Source organism: Anoplophora glabripennis, unplaced genomic scaffold (genome assembly GCF_000390285.2).
Source record: "Anoplophora glabripennis isolate ALB-LARVAE unplaced genomic scaffold, Agla_2.0 scaffold112, whole genome shotgun sequence".
Lineage (NCBI taxonomy): Eukaryota > Metazoa > Arthropoda > Insecta > Coleoptera > Cerambycidae > Anoplophora > Anoplophora glabripennis.
The window spans coordinates 985,406-1,013,214 of record NW_019416609.1 but is presented as its reverse complement, the minus strand read 5'-3'; the positions used below and the strand labels follow the sequence as shown (position 1 = coordinate 1,013,214).

The 27,809-nt window shown below is 31.6% G+C and overlaps 1 protein-coding gene across 2 annotated transcripts in view; it reads left to right on the top strand.

The window, feature by feature from the left end:
- The window catches only part of LOC108904526, a 61,765-nt gene that overhangs the window by 20,542 nt on the left and 13,414 nt on the right, over window positions 1-27,809 (top strand). For both annotated transcript variants that reach the window (XM_018707121.2, XM_018707120.2), the window contains exon 2: window positions 18,096-18,192. In XM_018707121.2, coding sequence (XP_018562637.1) covers window positions 18,098-18,192 — 95 coding nt within the window. In that variant the 5' untranslated portion in view covers window positions 18,096-18,097. The remainder of the gene's footprint in view (window positions 1-18,095; window positions 18,193-27,809) is intronic.

Sequence of the window (27,809 nt, the reverse complement as noted above, 5' to 3'; positions counted from 1 at the left end):
ACGATTTTTTAAAAAAATTTGACACGCTGTATCTTAAAAGCGAAGCATTACCGGACCGAGTTTATATAAACTTTTCGTCACAGAATCACAAAGAATCACCCCTTGAAGTTTGACCACGTACTTAAATAACACCCTATAGGTATAAATATTTTGTTGCCCTTAAAACTTATTTTTTTATTTTTTATATATTAATTAGTTTAGACTATTGCACTAAGGGAAAAAGGCCAATAAGAAAATGTTTTTTACTTTGTAAAAATCTTCCCTTTTTTGTATGAGAAATATATACAGGGTGTTCCAGAAAGACCTCCTGTAAATACAGAGGGTAATAGATTCATAGTACGACAAAAATAAGAATTTTTTGTCACATCAACTCGATGTCTATCTCCTCTAGTTTTCGAGATACAGAGCCACAAAATAATTTTTTTAAACAGAATGTTTTCGAAAATTTCCAAATTGCGAAATATTTTTATGAAATTTAGTATTTCGGGGTTTTTAAGAGCGCAAATTCGCTGGTCTAATTATTTTTTGGATATTTCATAGGGGGCGCTAGTTATGCTACATTCCTTTTACATTTTAAGTTCTAATTTTTTTAAAGTTAGGTTTTTTAACAGGACTCCGATTTATAATAAATAATATTATTTTCTAAAAATGATGTACTTTTGTTAGAACTTCCTAATGTGGACGGTTTTCGAGAAAAAAGGCTTTTAATTAAATACAATATTACGTTGTATAAGTGACTTTTCTCAAAGTAGGCTTATGTCAAATCTTATTGATGGATGTCTCATAAACAATATTTTAAACTCTAATTAACTTTATATCAAAATGTTAGTGATTTTTAATTACTAAAATTTTGATATAAAGTTAAAATATTACTAAAAATGTATGCCTCGTTTATGAGACATCCATCAAAAAGTTTTGACAAAAGCCTATTTTGAGAAAAGTCACTTATTTTATACACCGTATTATTGTAAGAGTTCAATTAAAAGCCTTTTTTCTCGAAAACCGCCCACATTATATCCATTAGATTTGGAGCCCGAATGGTAAAAAACCTAACCTTAAAAAAATTAGAACTTAAAATGTAAAAGGAAATATCCAAAAAATAATTAGACCAGCGAATTTGGCGTTCTTACAAACGCCGGAATACTAAATTTCATAAAAATATTTCGCATCATTTGGAAATTTTCGTAAAAATTCTTTTTATTTTGTGGCTCTGTATCTCGAAAACTAGAGGAGATATACATGTATTTACAGGAAGACTTTCTGATACACCCTGTATAAGAAATTTATTTTAGAGGAAGTAAATGTTATTAAAAATAAATTTTACTAATTCATTCACTTAGTAATCATAAAAAAATGTTGCACCCCACGCATCTGAAATATCTAAATTTACCATACAACCGGCTGTTAACCTTTAAACCTTTCCGTTCCTGGAAATGTGTGGAGTGGTAGGCATTTTTGCGGTGCAAAGTTCAAAGCGTAGGCGTTTCTGAATTACAGGCAACTGTAATTTTTCTTTAAACTAACATTCGTTGGTGCTTGACCGTACGAGTGTTTATCTAAGTGCAGTTGGCGTTGCTTTATTGCGATTGTCAGTTGTTTTTCTGCATCCCAGTGACGGAGAAGTAATAAGATTTCAGCGTCTTGTTCGAAAAAGACGATGATACAATTAAAATGATTGGATGATCGTTTCTGAGCATCTCTAAATAGTTCTTAACCGTTTATTCAGGCATGAATACGATATAACCTAAGGTTTACGCTGTCCTGATGCAAAATTTTACGTTACTATTCCAGTTTCCAAAACGGTCAACATTTTTTGAATAATTCAGTAATGCCTGGATTGTTAAATAGAATAAAAAGAATAACGCGCTCATAAATATGGATATTCGTATTTAAAAATGCAGAAATGTCCCCGTTTTAAATTTTTTTGTTTGTTGTAAAAATCCAATTAACAATTACATAACCTCAGTCCAGACCGAATTTATTTTAATTTAGAATGGTTTCTCTCACTCTTTTGTATCCTCTAAACAAGGAGTTTAGCTTCTGAAGAATGTAAACGATCAGATTAAGTCCATATTTCCTATTACCACACATCCCATTTTAATATTCGCCGCTTTTTGTTTTGAATCGGCCTCAGCTGTCGATTTCCAAGGCCGACGCCTTTATTTTTAACCGGCTTTCTACCAATCTCCATCTTAGCTGCCCCCGTTTTTCTTTTGTCTCAGGGCACAGCTGATCTAAGTGGCTTTCCGCTGCAATTGACGTGTTTTTTCGGTGAAAGTCCGGTTAATTGGCGAAGAAGAGTGCAATTAGAGGGAATCGATATAGTCTTCTTCCGTGTTTCGTGACTGTGGATGTATTAACGTTAGATGTAACTGTTTTGTTGATTATTCGTTATGTATTCGTCCATTGCGTTTTATTAGATAGACGTAACCGTTCTAATTATTACCTGTTATAGCATAACCACTGAGTATGTTAAGTGGCATTCTTTTCGCAACGTTTTATTTCTTTCGAAACGTTTTTTATTTGCACAATTTTCAGAAATTCCATAAAAGGTACAGGGTGAGTCACGAAAAAGTACAGAGATTATTAGGGGAATATCAAATGACCACTACAAAGTTTTAGTATACAAAAAATCTTATATGCATACAACATTTGTTCAAATTCTTTAATTTTCTTGGTGAACCTAGAATTTCTTAAAAAGCCTACATTTATGGATAATGTAAATCGAAAAAAAAGTGATAAAATAATTAAAGTAAGAGACGACGCGAAAATCTCGTTACTTTTTAATGATTCGTGGCAATTGTTATTAATAAACTTATGTTTTTTTTTCTCATTGTTTTCTGAATTTTTTCTTGTACTGTGCAGTTTTAGTTCTTTTATTTGCATCCAAATTTTTTCTAAACGAAAGAAAAAATTATTATATCCTGCCCTGGAAATTAGACAAAATGACAGTATTAACATAATTGAAGCTGAACTATTTGCAACTAAAAGTAATAAAACCTAGATTTTTTTTAAGTAAATGACAGGGCCTCTTTAACACGTCCAGATCACAAAAATATACAGGGTGTAACAAAAATAAGGTTACAAACTTCCCAAAAGATAGAACACTTAAAATTTTTGCCTAAAGTGCTTCTTTGGTGAGATACAGGGTGTTGAAAAGCTAAAAAAAATTTTTTTCATATATTTTGACGGTAGGAGGGAATAATCCCAAATTTGATATAAATATCTTATCTTTACTTTTCTTACCTTTACTAACTTACCTTATTTACTTACTTTATTACCTTACCTTACTTTACCTTATTTATCTTACCTTATTTACTTACTTACCTTTACTTTACCTTTAATTCAGGACCCCTTTTTTCTTAAATATTTCTACGCCACTGACTTTAAAGAAAATTTAGGTGAATATCTAAATTGCATGTTCCCTTAAGAGCAAAAAGTGTAACTTAACTTTTTTTTCGGGCGAGCTTTCGTTCTCCAGTTATTTGATGTAAGTACAATGAAAAGACCAGTTCTGCTTTAGAACATCTCTAAGAAAAAGGTTATGTTTTATTCATAGAATATAACATTTATGCTATTAACAAAGTATCACATAATAAAATGAAACAGACACGCTAACAGTAACAAATACTATTTTTTTTTAACTAATGTTGAAAATGCTCTCCCCTAGATTCGATACAAGAAATATTTAAGACAAAAGGGGTCGTACATCCCCATATCTCCGCACCTGGACTACACTCTTAATCATTAAAGGTTTCAGGTTATGAGAAGTATGTAGTGTAGTATTCGTACCTAATTTGGGATTATTCCCTCCTACCGTTTCCAAAATATTTGAAATAAAAAACTCAACTTTCAACTTTTCAACACCCTGTGTTGAAAAGGCAAACATTTTATATGAAGTACCCCTACTAATTTTAAGAGTTCTATTTGGTGAAGTTGATAACCTTATTTTTGTTGTACCCTGTAACAGTGCACAACCAAATCAACCAAAATGTCATTAATAAAGACTGTAAATAAAAGGGTACCCAGTATGGAGCCTTGAGGTACTACAGACGTTACCAGTTGCCAAAAAAGACACTGACCATTATGTATCTTAACAACCCTTTTCAGGAGAGTGAAATTATCTAAAAGGCATATTCGAGTAACACTGAAAACAGATAGTTCCAATAAAATGCTGAAATATCGAAAGAAGTAGTCATAGTCATAAAATCTAAAAACCCAGTGTGCAACGCTGTCGATAAATTTTCAGTGGCTGTCAGCTATCAGTTTGCTTACATCAAACATCATTTTTTTCGTCTAGGTACAAGAACGTGACCAGTTTCGTCGTTCTGAAAACACCTACGGCGTTGTAGCTTGATTTTATGTTTGCCGATTTATTAGGCCCGTTACATAATCCGACTTGTTCACATTGTGTCCAATACAAGTCGAACTGGCACGGTTTCACGTCGACTTGATAGGCTTTCTACACATTCGTACTCGATTTGTTGATTTCTTGAGGTAAATTCATAGCCGGTTGGATGGTTTTTTGTACGAGGCTCATTTACTTAAGATTGCTACTGCAAAATAGTGATAAAAAAATATCACAAGATATAATGGTCAAGTCTACAGATATATACAATGTACGTTTCGAAAGTAAACAGGACTTTTTAAAAATAAGAACAGAAAGTTTTTTTGGAAAAACCTATTTATTTTATTTAAAATAGTCCACTTCTGACTCGATACAGCGATTTACAAGGTTTAAAAGTTTGTCGAATGTGTATACTCATCATTGCTAAGACCATTGAGATGATTTTGTACCATAGTATTTCTCAGCCAGGTTTTTATTTTTATTTTTTTTTTAATTTAAAATTCCAGAGCAAAGTTTTTAAAATATGGAAATGTATTACTTTTTAACATAAAATTTTATAGTTTTAAATTCTTTTGGCAACAAATATTTATACTAATTTATTACAATTATTTAAAAAAAATAAATAGTCCAGTCACTGAAGGCGAAAATAAAGTAAAAGCTCCCAATTTTTTCGGATAGCATGGATTTTCCTGAAAATTTGCATACAAGCTCATCTGACCCCCCACTTCAAAAGTTATATTGTCTAGATGTGTGCTTTTTTCTATTTGGGGGTGAAAACTACCCTTGTACGAAAAAAATGCGAAAATCGCAGATTTACGTAATCATGTTCAAATATGTTGTTTCCTTTCATGTTTTTTAATATAATTTATGAAATTTAATTACTTTTCAACCCCTAAAAATCCTTAAAAACTAACCTTCCATGGCCAAAAAAATAGAAAAAAAAAGTTTTTAACAGTTTAAAATATTCTTTTGGTGCATTCACAATGTATTGCATTTCTTTTGTTATTCTTTAGAAAGCTTACGACTCATTACAAAGTTGCAACCCTTAAAAATCATCCCTTATAATAAAATAAAATATTATTGGAAGCTTGAGATGTTTTAATGGTATGCACATGCTCAATTATAAACTTTTTATTGGTTTTCAAATGATCTATGATATATTGCAACTTTTCAGCTACCTAAAAAACCCATATGAAAGACCTACCCCTTATAGAAAAATTTCCTAAAAATACGTATGATGATATAATTAATTTTTTTAAATTTTATTAAATTTATTCTTAATATTTTTTTGTTAGTTATACCAAATAAAAAAAATATATATACATTATAAATGGATACGCGTGTGCTTGTATATTATTAAAATACTTAAGTACTCAAATCAGTTCACAAATGCTCCAAAATACACAAAGATGATGGTAATTTACCCGCACCGAAAATTTTACCGAAAAAATGTGATTAATTTTTTTACCATAACTTTTGTAATTTTAGTTATAAATTTACTGAAAAACCCATTTTGTAGGAAATTTAAAGCACTTTAAGTTCTGTGATTTGCAGTTTTTTTAAGCACTTGGAAAGGCAGCCTTGGATCTTAGTTTTGAGCTTCTAACGGTCATAACACAGTCAAATTTTGTCCTACAAAAATTAAAAAAAGCAAATTGTTCAATAAGAAAGAACCTACAATTTCTTATTAAGTATATATTTTTTTATAACTGTTGGTTTTTGAAAAAAGGTGATTTTTTAAAAAATTGAAAAATTTTATTCAAAAATAAGATTTTTTTTTAAATTTTGGCTTCTAAAATCGTTCAAATTCCCAGAATCTACTGTTAATACATAAATAAAGTAAATTGTAGAAGAAATACGTTTAATTTTTTTTCCGTAAAATCATTAATTCTAATACCGATATTTTTTTCTCAAAAATCAAGATAATAATTTTATTTTGATTGTAACTTCATTACTTTTTATGCTAACAACTTCTACCACCACTCAATTTAAAGGTTTTTTCAAGAACTTTAATAGGTGTTAAAATTGTTTAATAGATTTACGTAAAATTGTTAAGATTTTATAAATCTGTAGAGAATATTGTAAAAAAAATTGAAATAAAAAGAATTACGGGCCGAAAACCCCCTTCACCTAAATGGGACGCATATGATTTGCATGTCGAAAAACGGAGTAGCCCATGTTATTTAACGTAAAAAGTTATGTAAGACCCATACATTTTTTTCTATTTATTTGCGACCGTTTTGTCAATAACAGAAAAAAAAAACAGTATAACTTCCTAAGGGTGCGTTTTAGGGCACATGTTAATAGGAACTTTTTGGCTTATTTTATCGAGTTATAAACGCAACAGAAGTTTGGAACCCTATTTTAGAAACACCCTGTATACATTTTGCAATATTATTGAGCAGTTCTCCAATCCCCTTGAATTTGTTTCCATCCAGTTTGAAGAAGATTGCGTTATATTTAATGCTACATAATTTAACCTTTTGCTTCTGATCAAGTTCGATTACCACACTTTTCAGTAAAAAAAGCCGCTTACACTACATTTATTTTTACTTCAACCACATTTCTAAGAATTAAATATAATTTTAATATCATTTTATTAAATCGTAGAAACTGCGCTAAAGCGGAACCAGCTCGTGAAAGTGAAAAAAGTCGATTACGCTGTAATTACTTACATTTGCTTTTGGGAACTTTGACTACAATAAAGTTGCGACAAAACTGGTTTATTACTCCTATTGCCCAAGTCGAGTCTGTGTGGGTTTCCTTATGTGTACCAAAACTTTTATATTCCAACGGGTATAACGAAATAAAGCGGTAGCAATTGTGACACACTGTATGTAATTGATTAGTCACGTTCTGTAAATTCTCTAGAGAAGTTGAGGCAGAGTTTGTTAATAATTAACGATATAAAAGACTTATTAAATAGTTTTGTATCGTTATTGCGACAATGTGACTGGAAAAGAGATTTAAATTTAATCACTGGCAGATTTCTTTTGTCTACTTTGTTGATGACGATGAGTGCAGGTATTTCTGTAAGTAAATATAAAGATAGTGCTTTCTTCCACAACTTCATTTTTCTTTTTATGGGCAAAACTAGCAAAAATTTACAAAATAAGGATATACACGATGATGCACTAAATACGTTTTCACTAAAAGACTTGATTTTGTTGCATCTACTGTAATTTAATTATCTAAATTTATACATATCTTTCCTTGACGATTATGAAATGTCATAAAATTAGTTTTCTCTTGAATTCCAACTCTTTATTGTAATTTTGCTTCAACAAACAATGCAATTTATTGAAAAAATACAGAGACTGATAATCTGTCGTCGACTAATTGAAACATTTTTCTGAAAATTCTATCAATTGTAGTCAATCAATATTCTTTGATACCAAAAATCTAAATATGCAAAAATATCTAGTCTCGACTGATGATATTGCAGGAAACACCCACTCTTTGGGCTACATACCCTAATTAGCATTGAATTATACCAACGATACTCAGCAAACAGCTAGCAAAGTTAAAAGTTAATATGTTAATAAAAAAACACATAACTGATATTAAATAATGTAGCCTTGTTATTCTCATCACACTTGACAAAGATTAAAACGTAAAAATTACCACGATATTTCTCACCATTTCCACATTTTACTTAGGATTGCTTTTTCCAGTGGCTTCCTTGCAAATGAAATATTATTTTTCAAAAAAAATTGAATACTTGCTTGGATATCTTTAATATGAAGCAGTATTACGAAGCTATCAGGTATCGAAAAGCTTCAGTCGTGTGTAATAAACGATATGAACAGAAAGGGGCCCAGAACTGATCCCTGCTATACACCCATACACCCTATGTGCTTAAAATACTAAAATATCGTTTTCTGACTTTGAGAAAAGAACATACCCCTTAAGTATGTATTTTGGATTCTACAAGCGTAAAGTTTTTGTAGTAATCTATCTTGGTCAATGCAGTCAATTGTCCTGTTGAGATCACAAAAAGTCCAATAACTCGAAAACCATGTCAATTTTTGAATATTATTTTGTTTTTCTTAATAAACACTAATAGACGATTAAAAGGGAATTAAAAAATTTGGAAAAACTAGTTCTCAGGGTAACAAAAGTATAGTTCACTATTTTAAGCGCACTTTATTTTTTATATATACTTTACACTTTTTCGGATGTTTAATAAAATTACCGCTAAGAAAAGACAAATTTACCAAATACCTGCAACTTTTTTCATAATGAAGGACAGAATATCATTGGGACAAAATGAAAGTATATTTATTTATTTTGGATTTTAATAAAATTAGCGATTGTTGCTCAGATGCCAAATTGATGTTCAAAATGTTCCCAATTTCAAGCTAGTAAGTCTAGTACAGAACATCTATTAGCAGATATAATACAACTCTGCCATTTGGCATAAATAATAGTAGTAAGCCGCCCCCTCCCCGCACAAATTTTATGGTTGAAGTATTTTACATCTGTGGAGCCCCAAATTCAACAAATTTGCCTACGATCTCATGACAGAATAACGCTCCACTGCTCTATACAACAATGTGCTTCACTTTGTCCCATAACACGTCCATTCTTGGCGTTAATCGCACCTATCCCGCTCGGGCGGGGCCTCCCAATAAAAAATGTGTTTCCTTGAATGCGATTTTGAAATTCCAGCGCCTTCTCTTTGTTCTCCGCAGATACCAATCGCGTCTAAGTGGTTTTTACTGCTGTTACCATGCGATGTCCGATATCGGTCTTTCAGATGGAGATACTCAGCGGACTGTTCGGATAATTCAATTTAACCGGGCACGACACGTGACAAGAAAGTGTGACCGAGGATACGACACTAATTGTAACAAGCATCTAGCTTATAAAATCAATGGTAACAAGAGTTTGCAGTGTTGCCAATATAAAACAAAACTAGAATCTAGTTGCTTGACAAATTTTCTTTAGTTTAAAATTAAGTTAGGTTGGTATCACTTGACAATTTGACAATAATCGAGTTTCTCATGGTGATAAAATAACGTCACTTTAAATGCGTTTTGATTGTTAACTTCTAAAGACTATGGAATGTTTAGGAAAATATAACGGAACGCAATTAAAATTTTTCTAATTTCTTCCAGATTATAAACCCTCGTATTGTATACAGTGCCTTGCCTTCATAAATGATTTCAAGACACGTAGCCAGTAATTTTGTTCGAAACAGTATTTCTATTTCCTTCGCAGTTTTGGTAAAATTAAAAGTTATTAAAATAATAAGATCAATGTTACATTAAAACATAACATTCTGTTTCTGATTGGTGTAATTTTTCAAGAGACTTTATTCAGCCAATGAACGGTTTGTCATTGTTCGTTGTAAACGAATCACTAATATTAACGACTCTAAGATTTAGGGATTTTTAGTTGACAGTACCAACGGGATGAACAATTCTAGATTCACTCTTGCGTTGCACTTCTTCCTGATGTAAGAAAATATTACCAATTATTAAAATTATCCATACTTTTTCAAAACGAAGTTTTATTAGTTGCGTCTGGACGACTATGGACGAAAAAATAGTTACATGTATCTCGTCTGAAAAGCCACATTCTCGAGCTTTGTATTGCCACAGAATATACAACGTTTGAACATTCCTGTCATTTTCCTGGATACTATTCAAAAACTTTCTACTGAATCGGTCACCTGTACGCATACAAATGTTCCATCGGCAATTTCCATAAAAGTAAAAGTTTCTTCGCTTTACAAAATAGATTTGAGGATTAACATAATAATATAAATTAATCCAAAACAATTACAATACGGAAGAATGTTGTTTGTTGTGTGAAAAGCGAATTTTATGTAAATCGGTCCATAAATACACTAGTTCCTTTTTCATGCATACCTTTGAGCCAAAGGTCAAGGAAATAAATACCCGCTACCTTTTAATTAACAATAGAGATAATAATTATTAAATTAATCCAATTCTATTTATTTTTCCTTAAATTATCACGCTGATAGGTTGGAATGAAACTACTATGTCTTTATACACTTATTTGACATTCTGTTCTTTGAAATAATACATTTGATAACAAATAATTTGTTTAGACTGTACTCCTGTGAGTAACCTTTAAAAAGACTTTGAAGAGCTAAAATAATTTAGGTCCAGCACTGTAGCGGATTCTGGCGACTATAGCAAGGTCGCAGAACTCTACACTAATTAGTGAGTCAAAGTGCAGACCTTAATTTTTTCGTTATAGCAGAGTGTGGGTTGTGGTTAGACGTCGATATTAACCAAGGAAAACGGAACTAAACACGTTCGCTTTCAACAGCCGGGTATCAAAGGAAGAAGTAATTATGGTATGCATTTTTTGTAAAATATTTCCACCAAATCAAGTGATAATCATGGAAAGTACCAATGACGTAGTCATGAGACATTTTAGGAAAATATATATGACTTGTGTAAAGTTTCTTCAACTTAGGGAATATAATGACACTAGAAATCTACTTTTTTTCGTTATAGGGGAATTACATAAGTTTATCCCAATTTAACAAGAATTTACATCGAGATATGGATCTTTTCCTGGGATCCAAAACAATCGAGGATGATTTGATCCAAATTTGTGAAAGCTCTACCGAAAAATCTTAAAACAATGTTGTTCATTTCATCTGTTTGCAGTCATTACATTCTTGCGATTTATTTCAAATTCCTCTCATAATAACTGGATCTGATAAAGGCAAAGTAAAAGTTTTTACCTTGGAAACCACGGCATTCAGATAGACTGAATAATTATTTGACATTTTGCTGCCGCTACACACCTATTAGCTTTATTTAAATCATGCCTAATGCAAATAGTTGGTTATACACTAGTTTTTAATTATTGTACGTTTCTAGACTGCTTGTTACCGTTCTTTTACTACATAGGAGCCTAAGTATGTTCTAGATTGGAAAGAATGGTGAATTTTCTTAATTTGTTTATAGAAAGTTTTATGAGATTTGGTACAAGAGCACGAAAATTAACACTAACAAGTCAAAAACTGTCACAACGAAAAACCCCTTGGAAATATTTTTGAAAAAAGTTGACTAACTCATATAAGTAGTTTTAAATATATAACGCTTTACCTAAATTTTCCAAAAAACAATCCAAGGTGATCCTGTGATTGCTACTATTTGACTGAATCTGAAAACGTAGTTCGCAAATTGTGGTTTCCAATGGGTAAACGCTCTGTATAGGCGAAGTAACGGGTGTAGATTGTGTAACAGCAATCCGCGACTAACTAGTTTTTGCTGCAAACGGAATCAACCACACCTAACTCCTAGTTATGGCTATGCACGTTACAGAACTGCTTACTTACAAACATTTCCTTATTTTTTTCAATTAACAGAACCAGCTGGTTTGCGTCTTTCTCGTACCACATATCAGGAAGGACCTTGCAGAAAAATTTGATACATTTGTCAATATGTTACGTTCATGTTTTTAATACAAGTTTCGACAAGTTACCGTTAGAAAAGTCAAGGTAAGGTTTAATCTCAACCATGAATATATTAAAAAAAAAGTGTTTAACGATGCAGTTTATACACGATTTTTTTCTACGTTGTTTAATATTCATGAAATAAATGAAAATTATCGAATACCACAAGAGCTTTAGCACAAAGTTAAATGCTTGACAGTCTACATAATACACTTTTTTTTCACTTTTAAACCGTTGTATTAAATACTTGATCTGGGATTGTATCAGCTTATAACTAGTAGTATTTCAAAAGATTAACATACACAGCTCATTCTACGTGTAACTACAAACTTGAAAAACAAATTCTAGGATTATTATTTAACTTTTTGAATTGCTAAGTGAAGTGGAAGAGAAATAATTACATATTAGGCCTCCTAGTTTACCAAACATCAGTCTAGGAGATTATAAGTAGATACCAAAGAGTATTGAACGATTTTCAATTGTTTAAAACATGACAATAAAAAAAATACTGCTTTTATTCAACTTATGCTTCAAAGAGATACATGTGGATCAGTATACCAAAGCGCATGAAAACAAACGAAATCAGATATCTAACAATAGAAAGTAGTCCAGCGACAATTTGATTTCATAATTCAATTATACACCCAATTATCGCCTGTATTATCGGCAACTAACATTGCAGGCTCTCGCATCGAATGTCTCACTCTCCGCTAACTTGATAAAAGGAATTCGAAATTTTCTTAACTGGTTAATAGACTTCGTTTCTTACTCGTAACAATTTTTGCAACGCTACACTGATTAGAACAGGATTTTGTGTTATAAATATTACCGTAATATGGTTGTTGTTATTTTTAATAACTAATTGATTATTAATATGTTGAGTGCTACGTATTTTACGCTCTGATTACGAAGCGCAGTTGTACAGGGTGGCCCAAACAAAAATATGGAAATTCCAGTTAGCAGTCAGACATTTAATCGATGACTTCCCTCATTAAAGCAAACTTACAACAGCTCAGTGAAGTAAATAAAAAATAATTCTAAATATGTCCATTAGAGATGCAATGTTAAATACAACCGTATAAAAAATTCCTACGCCAATGATCTTTTGAACTTTTGACAAATTAATTTATATTTCATCAACATCCACACAAATGTAAGATCTTTTGTCAATGTTCCTACAAGTTCAAACGAACTACTAATTTTATTATTATGACTCCTTTGTGGTTTCGAGCATTGTATCGCCTCATCTACTCCCACATGACGGTAGCCGGTTAGAAGGACGTCCTTTTGCTTATATTTATCCACTCGATATTTTCCCACGATACAGCCGGATGCGTTGAATCAATAACAAACATTTTTCTGCAATTCGCAATCACCTCCAACATGGAGAAGGGCTATTAGACCGGGAGATATTAGACTGAAGTTCGACGACGTCTTTCTCGTTTATGCCTCTGAGAGTACTGAAAGGTAACCGAGAGACAAGTACAATAAACTAAATTTAAAAGATGGGCTGCGGGACACCTTCGTGAAAATTCAATTTTCCTTTTCAAAAAAATAATGTGTACAGCGACGTATTTCTCACTTATGCCATGTTCGTAAGTTGAAGAGAAGTATCGATTTTATCACGAAATTTTTTTGGCATAAGTGTCGCAAGAGACCTAAAAATGGAAAACTTTGTAAGAAAATGTGGAAAAACATCTTTATTTGTCTACCAATTTCTCATTAATGCCAATTAGAAATATGACATTATTATATTCGAAAAGCTCATAAAAAACATTGGCATAAGTCCTACTAAGGACTAAAGAAAATAGGGCTTTGGAAAAGCTGCGGAAAATTTTTCGTTTTGGTCAACGTTTTTCTCGTGAATAAATTAAAGCTTATTGCAAAGAAAAAAATGAAAGTATTCATTTTTTTTAAAGGGCATAAGTCCCTGGTGAGGACTATATGCTAAAAATTTTTTGAAAAGTTGTAGGAAAATTCATGAAAATTTTTACGTCTTTCTCGCTTATGCCATTTTGCATGCACGTAGGAAACTACATTATAAAGTCATATAAATGTAGGCATAAGTCCACATTGGATTTTCATGTTGTAAATTAATTTGAATTTTAATACGAGTCAGGTCGACAAAGTAGAAAAATAATAGAAAATTGCCACAATTTTCTCGTTTATGCCGTTTCGTACACGAGTAGAAAATATTACTAAAAGCCATTTTCAAGAGTGGCATGAATGCCACAAGGTACCGTCGTATGTAAAAATTTTTAAAAAGTTTATTTCATCGCCTACGCAATTTTCGAAATACTTATACTTACTTGCATTTAGCGTATTTTTAATTTTTATAAATATAAGTAATTCATGTATTTAATGAAAGTTAATAATAAACTATTTCGGCTTAAGTCCCCACATATTAGAAATGATTTTTAATTATTCTTTGAGTCATGATCAGAAAAAGAAAAATTATATAATATTGCCACAAATTTCTCGTTTGTTCGTAAATGAGTAGAGTATTTTATCACAATAGACCATACGTATTTATGAACAATATATTTAAATTTTAAAAATTAAAAATATTATATAATTTGAATTAACCGCTTCAGTGCAAGGATGATCTACTTGAATTGAGCCGACTAAGGTAGAAGAAGAAGAAGAAGAAGAAGAAATAATTAAGCTAGAATACATAGGGAAGAAACTGATTTATAACTGATTTAATATCATGTATATTGAATTTTGTTTTTTGTTTCTGGTACTTTGTACCTTAATTACTTAATTTGTACTTTTATACATTTTATTTTTATATTAAAAGATTTATTTAAGTAATAGTAATTGAATTGAAAAACCGCTGCCAACTCAATTGTCAGAATGCTTCCTCAAAGACTTTGAATTACTAATTTTTAATTATAACTAACACAAACAATAACACTTAAAATAATACAAATTTTTATTAACTTAAAATTAAAGCATATCAAAAATAAAAAGTTTTTTCGGTTTTATGATTTTTTACATTTTCAAATTTCAAACAGTTTTATCTGCAGCTCTTGATGAAAACGGATCAAAATAAAGGCCTTACTACCAGCTTTATTATAAGTTATTAAGAATTATCGTAATAAAAAATAACATGTCGAAAAATCAAACTAAACCCAATATAAAGCTTTCTCTTTTTCATGAAATTTTTTTTATTTTAAATTTTTTATTCCCTTTTATAGTTAGAAATATTCATTTTTTATATAGATATCTTCTCCGACACTTGCATTATTTATCATACATTTTTTAAATTAATTTAAGTATATCGAAAATTGCGCAGGCGAGGAAATAACCGCAATTTGTAATTTTTGACAACTTTTTAAAAAATTTTACATACGACGGTACCTTGTGGCATTCATGCCACTCTTGAAAGTGGCTTTTAATAATATTTTCTACTCGTGTACAAAACGGCATAAACGAGAAAATTGTGGCAATTTTCTATAATTTTTCTACTTTGTCGACCTGACTCATATTAAAATTCAAATTAATTTACAACATGAAAATCCAATGTGGACTTATGCCTACATTTATATGACTTTATAATGTAGTTTCCTACGTGCATGCAAAATGGCATAAGCGAGAAAGACGTAAAAATTTTCATGAATTTTCCTACAACTTTGAGACTTATGCCTTCATATTGAACCCATAGAGGAGTGATGCCTACTTGACACAGTACATTATTTATAGTAAGTATCATAAATTTTCAACGGCATAAATGAGAAAGTTATAGAATGAAAATAAAAATTTTCCGCAGCTTTTCCAAAGCTCTATTTTCTTTAGTCCTTAGTAGGACTTATGCCAATGTTTTTTATGAGCTTTTCGAATATAATAATGTCATATTTCTAATTGGCATTAATGAGAAATTGGTAGACAAATAAAGATGTTTTTCCACATTTTCTTACAAAGTTTTCCATTTTTAGGTCCCTTGCGACACTTATGCCAAAAAAATTTTGTGATAAAATCGATACTTCTCTTCAACTTACGAACATGGCATAAGTGAGAAATACGTCGCTGTACACATTATTTTTTTGAAAAGGAAAATTGAATTTTCACAAAGGTGTCCCGCAGTCCATCTTTTAAATTTAGTTTATTGCACTTATCTCTCGGTTACCTGTCAGTACTCTCAGAGGCATAAACGAGAAAGACGTCGTCGAACTTCAGTCTAATATCTCCCGGTCTATATCGTAGTTGCGATCTTTACGGCTGCTGTCATCAAAATTACAAGGAAGAATCTCCAGGACACAGAAACTAATGAACAACGGTGACTTTAATGAATTCACTGGTTTTCCCAGAAGATCTATGAAAATCCAATTTCGATACTGGTATATTTTGATAGACGCTAGTAGGAGTTTATGGTTATTGTAGTTGTGCCATTTTACTCAATTTATGAGACAGTGCAGGTCATATTAACGTTATATAATGTCTAGAAAAGATATAAACAATAAATAAATTTATAGTGCTTACATTAATCTCATAAAAACGTCCAAATGACAATTCTTTTGTAAAATTGATGTGGGCGCTATTATTTTACGACTTATCGATTGTCTTTTTTTATTCCTAGGCTTATTTCACATACGATCAACTCCTTAAATATGACATAATTTTTTTTAAATAAATCTGCGTGAAGCGATTGAGACACTATTAAATAACACAGGCCGACAAAATTTCAAAAAAAAAAATTCCAGAGATCAGACACTACGCTTCCGAAGGCATTTGGCGCGCTGAATCCGAATCTGGCCTCAGAATTGATCCATCACCCTAGGTTTCCGAGATATTCTAACCTAAAAGTGCAAAAAACACGTACTTTTGCTATATTCAAGGTTATGTAACTTGGCGAAAAAAATTTTTTTCTCAAAACTGAAAANAAAGGATACAAATCTTCGCGAGGATAATACGATATATTTGCTATATATAATAATTATATTTTACATAGTTTACACACAATACATTTTTGAACGCGTACGCATCTTTACCCGAATTTGACGCGCAATATCTCCGATGTCCGAGGTCTGTAGGTTGGCAGTGTGTACAACTGCACTCGATTATTAGCGTTGTTGCCACATCTACATAGTGTTTATGTGTTCATTAAATATCATTTAAAACTACTTAAATATGATATTTTTATGTTGTTAATTTTCAATATGTATGCTATGTGCATATAGATAATGTTTATCGCAAATAATTTTAATAGAATTTAATTTTCTCAAGTTGGCAGCGGGTTTTAGTCCCATAAGAAAAGCATAGGACCCCCCTGCGATCCTCACTTCCGTCGGACCCCGATATACCTCCTTAATACATTGAATCTTTTTACATTACATTATAAAAGAAAAGTTATCTTGGAACCAAAGAGGGCTAGGTGATTTCTCTTTTTTCAATTACTGTATAAATAAGCTGTATTTAATGCAAAAAGAGCGAATTCCCGAGAGGGCGAAAATCATAGGTTTTTTGCGGTCATTAATTTTCAAGTGTTCAAGTTTTATGATTAATTCTACTGGAGTAAATCTATCTCAGAGATCTTCAAATATATTTAAAAAAAATGTGATATTGTTTATAATTTCAACACCCTGTATCTCGAAAACACAGCAAAGTAGTACGTACATTATTTCAGATGACACCATATCTATAACATATATCGTATCCCAAAAGTTTGGAATAAAATTAATAAAACTTTATTACATATATGTTTGCAAAATGCCGAAATAATTAGTTTTTTGTTATAACCCACGCATAGGTGGCACTTGTGGCGTTCCGGATATTACACTATTTTTTTTTAATAGTAAGATATACGGAGTGAGACCTCGTTCGACAGCCCTTTTAAAAACGAATTCCCTGTTGTTTGATTTTCCTTGATATCTCAAATAGTTTTTGAGAAATTGCGCTTTAAAGTCATCTGATGCTTCAATAAAATATTACGTAATATTTATACACCTGAGTTCAATTGTTATGAATTCTAAACGAAACAAAAATATTTATACTTAGCTCCCAACATTATTTTTATAGCGTTAATAACAATATTTTCACTCAGCAGCGCTATTAGGAAACTGTTACTGTCGTGTATACTTTTAAATATTGGTGTCAGGAGTTTAATTAGGTAATTAATATTAAAAAATATTTCATATTGAAAAGACCAATACAATGTTTTAAAATCAAACCATCACGGTTAAATATTTCAAGCTACTATTTTCAAGAGGTATTTTTTTTTTAATTATAAAGAAAATTTTGTTAAACACATATTAACATAACTTTTAAGCGATTACAGATTTTAGTGTTTGGTTTTTTTTTCAGAAATGACTTCCACCGGCCTAAGGAGCGAAAACTACAGCGACGACAACTTTTCAGACGATGAAAGTGTGCCACTCACTGAAAATATTTACGGGGGAAGGTAAGTATTGTAGCATAAAAATACTGAAGTTAACCTCAAAGCTGCCGAAACGCTTAGAAATTATCTCCCTGCACACTACTCATCTTTAGTTATTTCTTTTACATTTTTGCAAAATTGCATGTAACATAAATAGCGGCTTTGCAATATATTTTCAATTATTCACATCAGCGTAAAGCTTTATAGTCTAGTCGATGTTCCTTTATTTGTGACTATCATTGATAAAATCAAAAACTATTTCATATTTCAAATTAAAGAGATTTCGTCTTCAAAAGAGAGTTTATATAAATTTAATGTCCTAATTTAAGGATGAGAAAATCTTTATAATATAACACTGAGTACCAGATTGTTTGTCAAAATGAAAATTGTTAATAAAATAATTAAATTGTGATAAGGTGTTAAATTTTCAGTTAATGTCACTCAAGTGAAGGATAAAATAATTGGTGTATATTCACCCATTTTTTTCTCGACATTGGAAAGAACTTCTAGTTATAAAACTTTTCCTATTAAGTTTTTTTTTATACATTCAACTGTTTTCGAGATATTAACAGTTGAAAAACGCTCCTCTGAAATTCTCTGACTTGATATTCGAAAAAAAAGATAAATTGGAGAGATGATTATTATATAACTTTCTTCTTCAAAATGAACGAATCCAAAATTATTTTGCAGAATGAAATTTATGCGACAATTTCTAAATTTCTCTGGATTGATCAATTATGGGCAAATTCAATTAAAATTAACAGGGCATAAAGTTTAAACCTTCATTTACAAAATGTTAAAATTTCAGGTCTTAATGTTTACAACAAATTGCTCTGTGACTTAAAAAAATATTGCTAACTCCGGACCTATTGGTCGTAGAAACTTGCGGAGTTATTTTATTTGTTTATTAAGGAAAAAAGTGCCTTCTAATTGGTAACAATTGTAGTAGGTGTCTCATAATTAGCTGCCAACCCTGAACAGGCCGATTCTATGATCAAAACTAAGTAAAAAAGTTCATATGAACATGGGTCCGGAAATGCTTCCTAAGGGCACAGGGACCCATTGAAGAGGGAGGAATGGAAATCATTTTTTTGCAATATCTCTCAATCGCGTTGTGATAAATGAATGAAATTTGGTATACACAGCTAAATTTTGATGAGCAATTTGATGGACTAATCCATTTATTTCCACAAGGTCCATTGGGGTGGGTACGGGGGGGCCCTTGGTACTTTGCGTGTGTAACTTTTTCATCTTTGACTTTTTAACAAATTGGACAGCAAATTCCGTTTTCCCGAACTGTTTTACGTTAAAAAGGTACTCTTGTTTCAAATCGTTATCTTTAACGGTTTCTGAGAAAATCGCTCTTGAATTAATCCCACTTTGGTCAATTTCATAGTAATTTAAACAAAAAAAAATAATAATAATTTTCCTTTCCTCTCTTTTCCATTTAAAGGATTAATTTTTATTTAATTTAATTTTTTATTATTATTTTTTTATTAAAATTAGATTAAATTTAAACAAAAAAATTTTTTTTGTTTAAATTACTATGAAATTGACCAAAGTGGGATTAATTCAAGAGCGATTTTCTCAGAAACCGTTAAAGATAACGATTTGAAACAAGAGTACCTTTTTAACGTAAAACAGTTCGGGAAAACGGAATTTGCTGTCCAATTTGTTAAAAAGTCAAAGATGAAAAAGTTACACACGCAAAGTACCAAGGGCCCCCCCGTACCCACCCCAATGGACCTTGTGGAAATAAATGGATTAGTCCATCAAATTGCTCATCAAAATTTAGCTGTGTATACCAAATTTCATTCATTTATCACAACGCGATTGAGAGATATTGCAAAAAAATGATTTCCATTCCTCCCTCTTCAATGGGTCCCTGTGCCCTTAGGAAGCATTTCCGGACCCATGTTCATATGAACTTTTTTACTTAGTTTTGATCATAGAATCGGCCTGTTCAGGGATGGCAGCTAATTATGAGACACCCTGTATACAACTAAATTTGAAAAAAATATATTTTTTTTTAACTAGAGGATACTTGGTGTCCCTTCGAAGAAAATGAGCCCAAAAAGAATGTATTAGTCATAACCCTGCCCCCGGAATAGTCATTTGAAAATAGGCCTTTTTGCAAACATGGGATAAGTAAATGGAATTTTGCAAAAACTATTTGACCGATCGAGCCCATACTTTGCATGTCTCTTAATCATATAAAAACTCATATTTTGGGAAAATTTGGTAAAATTTTATTAATCATTTAAAAAGTTATTAACAATTAAAGAAAAAGCACTTTTTCCGTTTAATTTTGCAATAACTTTTTTGTTTATAAAGCAATTTTAACTTATAAAGTCTCATTTTAAATATGAGTTTCTCTAGATTAATAGTTTTTTTTTACAATAACGCGTAGAACGAAAAATGACGAATTTTTTACCCATTTGTTGATAAAAAACAATGACGCTATACTTTTTTCATGACCCATTTGAAGAGACGCATTTTGTATTATTATTTCCAAAACTTTCCAACAATAAAATCACGCCCAGTAATTTTCACTAGTTCTCCATGATTTTTCACCTTTATTTCTTGGTCTAAAACTAAGGTGAGTAAAGCTAAATATTTTAAACACCTCTAGATTTATGAACAATAACGATACATTATCGGAGACTAAGACTAGACTGTTCAACTTGGGTATTGTTATTTTTTACTCTATTTTAAAAGCAAAATGTCCCTCGATACCAGAAACAAAGTTGTAGAAAACTCTCTTTTGTGGGAACAGCCACGTTAATAATGAAATATCGAAAACATAACTATTTTTACCTCACTATAACATCAAGATTGCCAATTGATATTCCGCTGTTTTGTTGCTCTTTTACTTTATATCGCGTTACCCCGTCGATTTTGTCTTGTACACCGAAGTTTCTCTCATTAATTCACAGCTTACCAAGATTTATTACTCGCCTGCTCAATAAATCGCAGTACAATAAAACTGCATTTTGAATAACAATGTGGACGGAGTTACTGAAATATGTAGTCACAGATGAGGCAGTGCTTTGTGGTTTTCTATAAACTGGTTATGTAAAAATTTACAGTTTTGTACCAAGGTACGCGCACGTGTTTATATTATGCAATCGACTCTTCAGGAAAATAAAAATATTCACCACCAAAATCCCGATTAGAATAACAAAAATCAATCTGTCAAAATAGCTTTGTTTAGCAAAATGTAATTTCCTTAAAGGCCGATTTCAGGTCAACACATCTAGAAAGTTAGTGTACTCTTATTTACTTTAAAATCGGAATCAACAACCTGTGCAGAAGTTATACCAAGCACAACCGGTTTTCTTAAATACCTGCTTGATTATAAAAACGTAATCTCGTAAAACTATTTATAAATAAAGGCTAATTAGGATCTAATGATGACTATATTTGGATGTGACACGAATGGGAGGACGATTTTGAAATGATTTACTTCAAGGTATATGTATAATTTCGTAGGAAAATAAATGAAAAACACATTTTTATATTTTATCTTCGTTAAAACATTTCAACAATACCATGTAAAGATGTATTTTTAAAAATCCCACTTCTGATCTTCTGCTTCTTGCCTATCAAAGGTTCGTTCGTCTTCAGAGGGTCCTAAAACATATCAATTGCAAAGTCTCATCAAAAGAACAGACCACAGACCACCATTTTTGTATTTTTGTGTTTCCAATAGACGACATACGTGATGGTGGTGTACTTTCGTTACAATCGTTAAAAGTTTTATGACCGCAATGAATATTTAGGTTTATCTTTGACTAAAATCGAACTCTTAGTATTTCTGAATCCTGAAATAGTCTAAATCTGTATTACTCATCATGTGGTTTTACGGAACCCAGACAGGTAGCATTTTCGAGGGTGATGTCAGCTTTGAATACGTGTGGAGAATATCACAAAAAAGATTCTAAAAATTACCATTTTAGCACGACGCGATTCGAACAACGGGTCTGATATATCCTGTGACCCTGTCGATGAACTGTAGCGACCTTCGTAAAAATTCTGCTATGTTCCTTTGTCTACATATACACATATTTTTTCATACAGAATATTTGTCTTCGAAAATAACATTAGAAATAATTTTGAATTATAACAGCCAAAAAAAAACACTAGAACCACATTATTCAATTGATACAAAATCAGGAAAACCAGATGGTCATATTCTGATCTAATCTCCATTTAATATCATGACAAATAGTCCTAGTTCTTCTTTCTGAATTATCAAAGGTCAAAATCCTGTCTGCTTTGAGCGTGAGGTGCAAAATCATGGAATTAAGTAAGACCACGAATAACCAGAATTGTCTTAACGATAACATCTGCGAGATCGAGACCTTATTCGGTGACATTCAAATGAACTGCTTCTGGTCTTGCCACATTCCTTGCGCAAAGCGGACCAATATATCATCTTTTAAGTTTCCAAAGCCGCCGTTGTGTATTTTAAGTGGTGATTACCAGGGAAACAAATGATTTGTTTTTAGCAAAATACTCATTACAAATGCAAAATTCGGAATATTCGATTGAACAAGTGCAATTTTTCTAAGTAGATTCTAAATGAAAGACAGGCCATGCGAAGATCCAATTCTTTATCCATATGGTCGTCGCAACAACTGTTAGGTTTTTTTGTGTTGATCTTTTATAGATAAAAAAAAACAAAAAAACTTTAATATTGTCCTACTTCGATCCAGTTTAATTTTTGTTGCCGATTGCAAAGTTGAAAAGAGGACAAACTTTTTTATTTTTCTTTTTCTGGAAAAGTTATTCTTACAAAAAAAATAGTTCTGTTTAAATGAAAAAACGTAATTTTAAATTAGTCAACTGTACAGGATGTTTCCAGATTGTCAGGACCAGTGTTTGAATTTGTAATTTTGAGAAATAATCCTGTTTGATTAAAAAAGATATTGAAACATTTTTATTTCTGAAAAATTAAGTAGGACTTATTGGGGGCATAAAACATACATACCTATTTTAAAGCACTATTTTCGTAGACCGAAAAATTTAATTGTAAAAAGTTGTTCAAATTGAAAATTTAGTTCTATGTTCCAAAGGAAGCAATTGTCCATTTCAATTTTGTCAATTTCTGCATCTCATGTAGGTTTTTTGAGTAAGAGATCAGAAAAAAATATTAAAAAAGTTATTTATGTCCCAAATTTAGTGGTAATCGGTTCTGATTTTACTATTCAATGATTTATAATATTAGAAAATATCAAAGTAGGCCGATTATCTTCGAATTTACAGAAAATTTTAATTATGCCCTTAACAAATCCTATTTTTTTCATAAATAAATATATTGTAATGGAATGAGTTGGGGCAAAGATTTTAAAAAATCAAAGAGAAAGGCAAATTTGGTGAAATAAAATTGGTAAAATTGATTTTAAAGAAATAAATTATAAGTTGAGTAAGTGTGACCGATAGGAATACAGTAGATGGTTGAAATTGAGAAAGAATAGATAAAATAAAGAAAAATTGGTATATTAAAATTTCAAACAAAATTTAAGGAAATATAATGTAATAAAGTATATTCGAAATTGAAAATCTGATTGCTAATAAAAATTTTGATTACTAGAATTAGAAAGTGATTTAAAAAAAATTGTGGGACATGGAAAGAAAAAGAGTGAGGTAACTAAGAAAAAAAAATAAATTGGAAGAGCTGACAGCAAAAGTTTTGAAAATAAAATTTTTAATTTAAAAGGAAGATAATTTGATTGCCAGAAAGAAATAAATGTATCCAATAAAGAACAACCATTTATAAGAAGGAGTAGAAAAAAACTGTCTCAAGAACTAAGTTAATTGAAGATTACGGACAATAGAAACTTAAGTCCAATAACAAAACAGAGTTAACTGTTATAGAGTATCGAGTCAACACAGATCTAATCCAAGTCACCGACAGGAAATAGTAATATAGAAATATGCGCAAGGAGACAAACAACAAGGAGTTATATGACAGATGACAAGTTAGGAACAGATAGTAAAATAAATTAATCACATAATTTTTATTTTAATTTGAAATATATTGGATCAGAGTAATTAAATGAATTAGAAACTATTTTTACGAGAAATAGAATAACTGCGGTCAGTTAAAATTCAAATATATTTTGTATGTTTTTTCCTTCTCAAGATTACGTATCTAAATTTATTTATCAGTACCAATATTTTAAAGTCAAAAAACTAATCTTTTCAGAACCTTACCCTGAGGTAAGACTACTCATATTAGATAAAAATTTCTTAAATTAATTTTTTTTTTCTCAAACAACTCCGTTATTATCAATTTTTGGACTAAGGCAAGTTTAGTTAAATCGACTTATTTTGAGCCGCAAAACAAGCAGGATTTTTTAACAACTCCAACCGCAGACAATATTGTACAAGCTAGCGGACTGACAAGCATAAAAATAGGACTGTAAGAGAATGAGCACCGGTGCTAGTCTGGTAAAGCTGGTACTGCGCAACTAAAACTCACGGACATGACAAATTTGGGCAAGCCGTACATCACACCCGAACATATCCCTATCGATTAAAAAAAATCATTTTTATCCCTTTCCAATCCAATTTTCACCTTCCTCAGACGACGGTGGAAGTATTTGGAAGTAAAGAGATGGTCTATATTGTTCTAGCAGTATGTTTATATTTTAATATTAATTTGACAGTAAATAAGCCACTATTTCCCCATTTCAATCCAGTTTTCAGTGTTTTCACCCCCTGAGACGCCAGTGGCAAAATTTTTAACAGCAATGCGATATTATTTACTGTACTAGCTGTCATACTAAAATTTCGTTAACGCCTCTCTCTCTCTCTCTCTCTCTCGACCGTTGTACGGCTTGTAAATACGTCATTCAAACATTTTTTTATATAAAACTTCACAGTATAATTTCGCTGTATCATAGCAGCGACAAAGCCCGCGTCTGACCTTCGATTCCCCGTCATATTAATTTGTCAACCACTCCTAAGACACCCCAGACCTTGAGGTAACACGCCTGCAAATAACCCTGATGGATCCGATGGCCAGTTCCACGTACAACAGCCCATGCCCATACGATGGCGATCCATTAAATTTCTCGATATGCGAAACAGGCGACCGGTTACGCAGGGGCCAACAAACGACCTTCTCGACGGGGCGACCCGCCTTTGGGTGACTGGAGCAGCCTTTGTTCCGTCTTTAAAAAAAATGACGAGGCCCTGACGTCATTAAGTCTAATAAGTGGAGTTCGCGGGTTATTGTTCCGTTTTCGACAAGTACTGTTGTAGGTGTTTATTTCCTAGTCGAAACGGTAAAAATTAGACGGCTATGGATGTGCCATATGGTGGACTGCGCGGTTCTGTTCTAAGCCTCAGCGAAATCTAGTAGTAATATTGTAATAAGCATTAGACATAAAGGATAAGAAAGTAAGTCTGGTTTTAATTTTTCGATATTTTCAATGGCTAAAGAGATATGGTAGTCCTTAGGTTTAAAAAACAAATAGGAAACAAAAAATATACATATTATTATCATAACTTCTTATTAAAATTTAAAAAATAGACCTATACCCCCAAAGTAACTATCGCTAAGTTTTACAACAAAAAATATATTTTCATCTCTCAACTTCGAGGGCTACAACATGGTGAGCCCGAATAAAAAAAACGATATACACTTGTGCTGTTACTTTTGCATTTGCTGCATCTTGAAAAAGAAGCGTTGTTCGTCCGAATCAAAATTTGAAGTTAGGCCAATGCACAATCAAAAATCGCAGCTGTCCAACTCGCGAGAGAATTTTTGCGCCGCTCCCCCGTATGCCTCCACGTTATCCCTGGACAAGGGCCGCTAGCCAAGGTCAGGTTGATCCACGCCCGCCACGGTAAGGTCAGTGCACACCAGCCGGATTTAGCCGGCCGGCGCTCCGACAAAGCGGCCTACGCCCACGAACGCAGCGCATAAATCCTAATGGGCCGTAGCCTTTTTTACTTTGTCATACAAGGCAAGCACTCTGGTACTTTGTATTGTCGGGAGCGTAGCCATAAATTCGCGTCAGTTCTGAATTGTGGCTCTACTCGACGAAAGGAGACGTCGCTGTACTTGCAATCGACTGTAAAACTAAAAGTGTCGGAGTATTAACAAATGGCAGAACGACAAATAGTTCAATACGATTTTTTAATGGCTCTTTCCAAAAATTTTCTCGAATTTTTTTGCAGCTATAATCTATATCACTTCTTTTGTTCCATATCTACTTCATGGGTTGTTATTTTACTAACCTTCTTCATCTCTTGCACTTGTTTTCTTCGTCATTTAAACAAGAAGCCTAACAGGATTAAAAATCCCAAGAACAATAGACGACTATATTGTGTCACAAGGGCAGAAAATGAGCATTAGTAGTTCGCGGATATAGCTGATAGCTAGGGGTTCTTATTGGTTTTTTTAACCAAAAATTCAAACAAGGGAAAATTTTACCAAAATTATTTATTTTCTTAATTTTTTTTGGGCCGTTCTTTTTGGTTTTTTTTGGGAAAAAATACTATTAGAAGTTTCTCTGCGGAATATTGTTCCGAAACGTGTTATAAACAAAATATCAAAAAATCAACTCGAGACTAGTTGGGAAACTTTGTTAAAACAATGGTCAAAATTATGAAAAAGTAGTTTTTCGACTGGCGTAAAAAAACTGTTATTCATAGAGAAAAAAAGGTTTATACAAAAAAGGTAGGTATTAAATAAATCTGTAAAATAAGACAAGTCCGATTAAATTCCGATAATTTGTTTATGCGCAAGAGCTCAAAAATGGTCGAAATTGTCCGCTTTTTTCAATTGCTAATAATTAATGCAATTTTCATCGCAGACACTTGTAATTCAGGATTTTTGAAGCTTTTTGCACCCTTAATAAGTGGTAAAAATTTCAGCCCAAAAACTTCATTAGCTTGGCGTTGGCGGAATTTGTTATCTAAGAAGATGCTATTTTCAATTCATTTTTCCCAAGCTCACAGGCGTTGTAGGGTTTCGATCATTAGTTGTTTTTGTACCTAAATAGTTGTATTGACATATGCATTTACTGATAATTTAATTTTTCAAATTTAATTTGTTTAAAAATGACTGAAAAAATGTTAATATTTATTACATCGTTAAGCGCGCATGCTAAGCCTCGCCTTCCCCACTCGTTCGCTAGACCAAGTAATAGAACGCATCGCCGCTATCTTCTTTTTCGAAATTAAATAGTTGAATTCACCTTAATGTTAATGTAGGACATGAAAATATAGCTCTTAATGTATACTCTCTCCAAATTTCGGCTCTTAATATTAATAATTAAGGTCACTGCGATTAAATAAATAAAAAAAATTATCTCAGCTTCTAATCAACTTACAACAACGATTTTTTTTTAAATTCGAAGAAAACTAAAGTATAGAGGTTACTATTTTATTTTATAATTATTACCTATCTTAACAATTTAATAAATATTAACATATTTTCAGTCATTTTTAAACAAATTAAATTTGAAAAACTAAATTCTCAGTAAATGCATAGGTCAATACAACTATTTAGGTACAAAAACAACTAATGATCGAAACTCTACGACGCCTGTGAGCTTCGGAAAAATGAATTGAAAACAACATCTTCTTAGATAACAAATTCCTCCAACGCCAAACCAATGAAG